This window comes from Schistosoma mansoni, chromosome 6 (genome assembly GCF_000237925.1).
Source record: "Schistosoma mansoni strain Puerto Rico chromosome 6, complete genome".
NCBI lineage: Eukaryota > Metazoa > Platyhelminthes > Trematoda > Strigeidida > Schistosomatidae > Schistosoma > Schistosoma mansoni.
In genome coordinates this window covers 2,583,099-2,590,619 of record NC_031500.1, presented here as the reverse complement: position 1 = coordinate 2,590,619, position 7,521 = coordinate 2,583,099, and the positions used below count along the sequence as shown (strand labels likewise).

Here is a 7,521-nt window from a genome sequence, read left to right as displayed (position 1 = left end):
TTATTCTGATTTATTACATTTACTTTCTGGTTTAGCTTCATATGGTCTATCTTCAGAGTCCCTGAAGAAAGTAAAATATACAAATAAACATTAGAGTTTACAAAATTATCATTGATCTCTTATAATCAATCCTATCCCATCATTAATAAATGATCCAGATAATTGAAATAAGTTCGATACATTCTCTTTCTACTTCAGTACTGTCCACCGTCAGAAATGAAATGTACTAGAATGGATGATTGAAGTTAGTCAATAGAAAACCCTGGACCTAGGCTTTGTACTACTTGGCACTTTTCAGTGAGGTGTACCTGTAATCTTGACGGGACTGATACTTCTTGGTAGATTCGATCCCATACCACACAGCTCTACAATCAGAGACGTTACCATTGAGGTATCCGGGTCGCAACTGACTTTTTGTAGCACCGAGATGTATATACAATTGAGTGATCACTGGGTAATGATCAATGTCATGTATGTCCAGGGTTTCCTGTTGACTACCTGCAACCACCATCTTATTTCACGCAATGTCGAGTCACCTAGACTAGTGGACACATTGAAAAATTGGTCGGGAGGATTCTATCTGTATTAAGAAGGACCTGATACATATGACATTGATCATCACCCAGTGATCAACCAATTGTAATTGCTTTCTCGTAATAACCAAGCGACCGATGACAGTGTAGTTTTTCAGTGTACTAATACTTTCTCACTGTTAAATTCCTATAGGGAATAATTTATTATTACATCAAAACGTGTTTGACATATATTCAGTACTGATAGATTCTTATCGATTTTAACTGATGGCTTTGTTACTCTATTCATTGAGTGAAAAGTGAGATTTAAGTATAAAGCTTAGGAAGAGCACTCACTAATTTCGTAGTTGATGCTATCATTCTTTGATTTGCCATTGACTTACATCAAGGAATGTTTGAAGCGGTGTCAGTTAAGAATCACCATATTCAAGTTTTCTAAAATCTTAGTGTTTATCTAAACTATATGGCTCAAAGGACAATACTCTAATGTTAACAGCGAACGATACTGAGTTCGAGACGTAGTGCGAACATCGACACTGAGATGCAGGTATATCCAGACGACAGGTACCAAATAGGATGAAACGGGCTTCTTAAATTTCGCTTCCAGTCACAATAACTATGTAACAATGATAATACTGAGACAATCCACACAAGATGCACATATGTCAACTAAGACCGGCAGAAAAAAATCAATCCTGAGTATCACTAACAGGCTGATTCAAACGCTTTCTAAGCATCACGTAGATCAGAAAAATCTTTCAAAATATTATTGGTGTGAAGAAAGACTAGACGGTGATAGGATTTCTCACTCCCATTTAACTTTATGTCACACTATCAAATCAACAATCGGTAGAAATGACATCGCTGTGACTATAAATTTGAAAAAAAAAACACAACACATTAATTATTATCTTACCAGAAAATCACTTACCCTGGTGCATAATTGCAAACAATCAAATAGTTCTTTCCACATTTTTCATAACCGCAGCCTATTTCTTCAGTGGTATTCCAAACCATCTAAAAGATTGGAAAGAAATAAAGTAACGACTGACAATAGTTTAGGAGATTTCAAATATCTATCCACAACCATATTCATAATGATATCAAAAGTTTCACCACATATCTTGTTAACTGACTTCAGCACTATGGGGAACATAGAAAACTTTTTCATCAAAAGTCCAGAAAAGAATAATCGGGAAGAGTAAAGAATAATATTGAGATGGTGGAGATTTATAGATCAGGTGGATGATTTGGGTGGAGTTTTGTTTTCTGAGATGGATGGTTTGGTCGTAGATCTTTCATGGTTCTTCTGAACGATATCATCAGCACAAACTTCAAGTAGAAGTGAAGTGTTCGAATTTCTTGACATATGACTCCCAGCATGTCCTGTAGACCTCGATCTTGATTGGTTAACCTGTTATTGTTTACTTCGTTATTTTGATTGTATCTTCCATTAATTTGCTTCTTGTGCTGATGATGTCGTTCAGAATAACGGTGGAAGCTCTACGACGAAACTATCCAGCTCAGAGAAAAAATCTCCACCGAAAGAGTAATGTGTAATATACAATAGTTTACAAATCGTAAAAGTTAACAGTTTGGTATTTCAGATTAGGTGTGAGACCCTTAAAGATAGACCATAACTCTCTGAGACAAGAACTAGTTAATTTCAATGGGAGCTGAAAAGGAATATGTTGGAATCGTCAGCATATCCAACGAAAGTGCTTTTTGTGTAAGATGGGCAATCATGGAGAAAGGAGAAAAGAAAAAGGAAAGAATGACCCATTGTAGCACACCAGCTAAACTTATCTTCAAGCACAATATACAGTTCTGCATGAGAGAAATACGAACACAGCCAATTGGTTAACCAACTGTCCGTTTTAACACCGTGAAACTTATTTATAAATAGCGGTTATGAGAGGGAGTTGAAGGCAGAGTGTAGTGTGGAGATGTCATCGTACACTAAATAAAGCGCTCAACTAGTTTTAAAAACTGATTTGTACAAACTTGTTTACCTAGTTGTTATGTCCCAACGAGAATTATAAATGGTAACTTTTGAGAACTATTTATGAACCAATAAGATACACATATTTTTATTGTATAATTGTTAAGTAGCTAAACTATGCATATTCATGCTTACCCTATTATAAGCTTCATTTTGAGCCATAGACTATTACTATACGATTTACCATTCTTGAGCTATACCCAGTCTATTAATGATAGTCTCCCACATTCATAGCCACTTTTGGCTAGATCTTGTACAAATGTTATTTTCTATTTTATGGTGTTATGTGGTCTGTTTGGTTGGTATATAAATCCAGTATGTTTGAAATATATGATTCATATTGCAGATGCTGTTATTGATGTTCTGGACTTAGCCCCCAAATGCCCTGCTACATCCGATAGTGAGAGCCCACCCTCTCTCTCTCTCTCGAAATGCCCTCACACGGCCACGCGTATACAGCCTCTGTCTGGGAAGTCCAACTCACTGCATTATAGCACCACGCAAGTTGTTTACGAAATTGAGAGGAAGAAAAGCGAATGTCCGGTGCTTTTAACCAGGTTGGTGGACAAGGCGTGTCCACTCAGGGGAGTTGGGAAACCCTGATTCTAAACCAATGGCGCACATGGGCTCTATTACACTGAGGGAAGAAACGGCCTATGAGTCAATCGTTGGTCACCGGCTATCATGGGATCGTATCTCCTTACGATGCTTCACTGTCTTGTGGATGAGACCTTTATGTCGAAGGCTTCAGGTGTGGCTTCCTAAGGAAACAACCTGCTTCTGTTTGGGCACCCAGGCAGTATCATAGCCTCATACAATTAAAATGAAATAACAATTTTTGGTGTGGCGCATATATATCTGATACCCCCTTTGTACCAATATTTATATGTTCAAATAAAATAAAATAAAAATAGTTCTAAACTAAAACAAGAATGGCTAGATGGGAATAAGGATCACCGATAGAGACTGTGTCATTGATCTTGTCGATAAGTCACTGTTCTTTAATTAGCGGCATCATTACATCATATATTGATAGGGGGGGTACAAGATCACAAGTTATAACACTATATGAAATATAATCATTAAAACAAACCTGTTTATAATTTTTACAATCACCATTACATTGATTCTTTTCAAAATTATAATTTTTATACTCTTCTAACCAATCTTTCATTGCACTATTCAAATGAATGAATGAATGTATGTATATTACGTAATATCAATTTACCCTTCAATTGTTGGATAATCGGCTAAATTTTGTCCAATTGATTCAAAATCCCCAATAATAAAATCATTTGGATCATTTGAATCATATTTACATCGTTTAGCTTGTTGTTTAGCTTTATTAGCTAATAGTTTATTCCATTTCTTAGAAAGAAAAAAAAAAGATTTCAATTATATTTCAATTAATAAAAGAGTCAATTGAAGCTAGACCACCATGGAAAACTTGGAAGCACTGGACGGCCGTTTCGTTAAGGAGTTCCATAATAGGACGAAACAGCCGTCCGGTGCTTCCAGGCTTTCCATGGTAGTCTAGCTTCAATTGACTCATGATTTCAACTATGAAAATACTAAAATATCCAGAAAAACTTCTTCTAATAAAAGAGTGTTAATTAATACAATTTAATGAGATTATTACTTATGGCGGGGGTGTTGTTTACGAAATTGAGAGGACGAAAAGCGAATGTCCGGCGCATTAACCGGATTGGTGGACACGGAGGGTCCACCTAGGGGAGTTGGGAAACCCTGATTCCAAACCAATGGTGCACATGGGCTCCAGTATCCTGAGGGAACAAATGACGTATGAATCAACCGTTGGTCAACGGCTACCATTGGAATGCATCGCCTCACGATGCTCCACTGCCTTGTGGATCAGACCTTTAGGTCAAAGGCTCGGGGTGTGGTCCCCTTAAGAAAACCACCGCTTTGGTCTGAGAGGCCAGGCAGTATCACATCCCTCACACAAATCAAATGAGATTTGTGTGGCGCATAAATATATCTGGTGCTTCCTTGCACCAATATTTATGTGTTTAAATAAATAAATAAATTTAACTTGAACCATAAGTAAGATTATGATGTCATTAGAACGACTAAAGTGTTATAAACTAGTGGGGGGAGTTTATATGTGTATGTTATTAATGTCATTATAATCCGATTAAATTATTACTCTCCCTCTTTATCTTTCTTCTGGTGGTCGACTAGATTATGAAAACCTCGACATCTAACGGGAAGTACGGAATACGATGGACAGGTTGGATGCAATTAGACGATTTGGACTTCGTAGGTTACCTGATCATTCTATTCTATACACACGAATAAATGCAGATGCAGAAAACTGGTGTAGCAGCAGTCTCTGTGTCAGTAGACTTCAATATACACATGTGAAAAAGCAACATCCTCAAATACAACACAGAGAATATCAATGCAATCACACTTGATGGAGAAACTCTAGAAGATGTGAAATTTTTCACGTACGTGATCAGCATCAGCGATGAACAAGGAGGATCGAACACAGATGTAAAGATGAGGATTGGGAAAGCAACGAAAGCATTTGTACAATTGAAGAACATATGCAACTTAAAACAACTGTATGTCAACCAATATCAAATTCACAGTCTTCAATATGAATGTCGAGGCAGTTCTACTGTACGGAGATAAAACTTGAAGAACTACCACAATCATCATCAAGAAGGTACAAGTATTTGTAAACAATTGTCTATGTAAGATACTCAATGTCTGTGAGAAAAAACAAACCAGATCCCGCCGGAGAGAAAATTAGGCGAAGACATTAGAAGTGGATAGGATATACATTGAAGAAATCATCAAACTGCATCACGAGGCAGTTGCTAACTTGGAATCGTAAAGGGGAACAGAAAAGAGTAATGTTAAAGTAAACACTACTACGGTAAATGGAAGCAGACATGGAAACGATGAATAGGAAGTGAAAATAACTGGAGAGGATTGCCTATGACAGAGTTGGATGGAGAATGGCGGTGGCTGGCCTACACTCCTTGAAGCAGGGTAACAGGCGCAAGTAAATAAGCCGAATAAATTAATAGATGAATAGGAATGTTAATGTACTGTATAAAAATGACTAAATAATTTGTTGTGAAGAGCTTTGTGATCAGTGTGTAGATTACACTACTACCCATTGTGTTATTGATATTGCATTCTTAATCAAATGGTGGAGTAAAATGTGTCTATAGTTTTTCCTTTAGTTCTGCAGGTTATGTGAACGAATTAATTGAGTGCTTAGATGATCGATCAATATCGACTTACCAACTTTGTTAGATTTTTAGCTGGAGGTTGACCAGGTATCCTGCAATTTTTTACATCTTTACGAACTTTTTTATGGAAATTATAGATTGCTCGTTGTCCTTCCGATAACTTTGTTTCCACATATAAAGATGTGAATAGAAATAATAAACAGCTAACTAGAACAATCTTAAACATACTTGATTAGATAGATTATAAAAGAATGTATAAAATGGAATATTTATACAGGATATCATGACAGGTTTACATATGGCACAAGTCGATTTCTGTATATTCGTTGTCAATGATTAAATGTCGTTGATTATTAATTCAATAGTATAATATGATAAGATTTGTGAATTGTAGGTAAAAAAAACTTCTTACTTGTCAAATAGGCTTAATTTCTAGAAAACAGTTTAAAAAAACTTACCGAAATAGATTGAATTAGCTACTATGAAAAGTGGTATGTTATTGGATTCATCACTGCAAGACAACGGTAAATGTGCCAACCAACCACTCTCATCGTCTGTTACTTATCTATGACAATAGAAATGATTTGGTTTTGGTAAACAAGTTGTGGAAAGACTGGATTACTTGAACATAATACTGTTTTACTGGAAACACATAACAAATATCGTTAATTATCAGAGTGAGGGTTTGTGGAGATTGTAGTGATTTTAATAGTTGAATTCATGAGTCTTATTTATTTATTTATTTAAACACATAAATATTGGTACAAGGAAGCACCAGATACATATGCGCCACACAAATCTCATTTGATTTGTGTGAGGGATGTGATACTGCTTAGGTGTCCAAACCGAAGCAGGTGGTTTTCTTAGGGGGCCACACCCCGAGCCTTTGACCTAAAGGTCTGATCCACAAGGCAGTGGAGCATCGTGAGGCGATGCATTCCAATGGTAGCCGTTGACCAACGATTGATTCATACGTCATTTGTTCCCTCAGGATACTGGAGCCCATGTGCACCATTGGTTTGGAATCAGGGTTTCCCAACTCCCCTAGGTGGACCCTCCGTGTCCACCAATCCGGTTAATGCGCCGGACATTCGCTTTTCGTCCTCTCAATTTCGTAAACAACTTGTGTGGTGCGAAAAGATAATGAGTAGGACTTCCCTGGCATAGTCTGTATACGCGTGGCCATGTGAGAGCACTTGGAGAGGGAGAACGGACACTTCCCACTCTCGGCCGTACCTGGGCATTTGAGGGCCTTACTGGGGCATTTAGGGGCAATTCCTGAGTCGATATAAGCTAGATTACAATTGAAAGCTTGGAAGCACTGGACTGCCGTTTTGTCCTAGTATTGGACACCTCAGCAGTGCACGTCCACGATCCCGCACACAGAAACTGAAATTAGGATCTTCGGTCTCGCGCGCGAACGTCTATCCTCAAGACCACTGAGCCGGCATCCAACAGTGTTAATTCTCACTAGTGACTGGCTTCAAGATGGAGTCTTAGTGAGAAGCCGTGGAGTCCAATCGGTGTCGGTTAAAGACAGGTATCTACCTCAGACAATGGATAGAAGTTTTCACAAGGTTATGAATCAATTGAAGTTAGGTATTAACACCGTTAGACTCCGGCTTAGTGTTCTAGAAGTTAAGCGAGAGCGAAGATCCCGGGTTCGAGTCCCTTTGGTGTGGGATCATGTCTGGGCACTGCTGGGAAGTCCCATAGTAAGACGAAACGGCCATTCGGTGCTTCCAAGTTTTTAATAGTG

At 37.8% G+C, this 7,521-nt stretch overlaps 1 protein-coding gene across 1 annotated transcript; it reads right to left on the bottom strand.

The window, feature by feature from the left end:
• Positions 1-5,988, bottom strand: Smp_002070 (venom allergen-like (VAL) 4 protein; the record flags this gene model as incomplete). Its single annotated transcript, XM_018797945.1, has 5 exons — positions 1-61; positions 1,465-1,550; positions 3,629-3,713; positions 3,764-3,903; positions 5,815-5,988. 5 exons carry the CDS (start codon positions 5,986-5,988, stop codon positions 1-3), a joined length of 546 nt encoding a protein of 181 aa, XP_018652935.1.
• Positions 5,989-7,521: the final 1,533 nt, after the last annotated feature.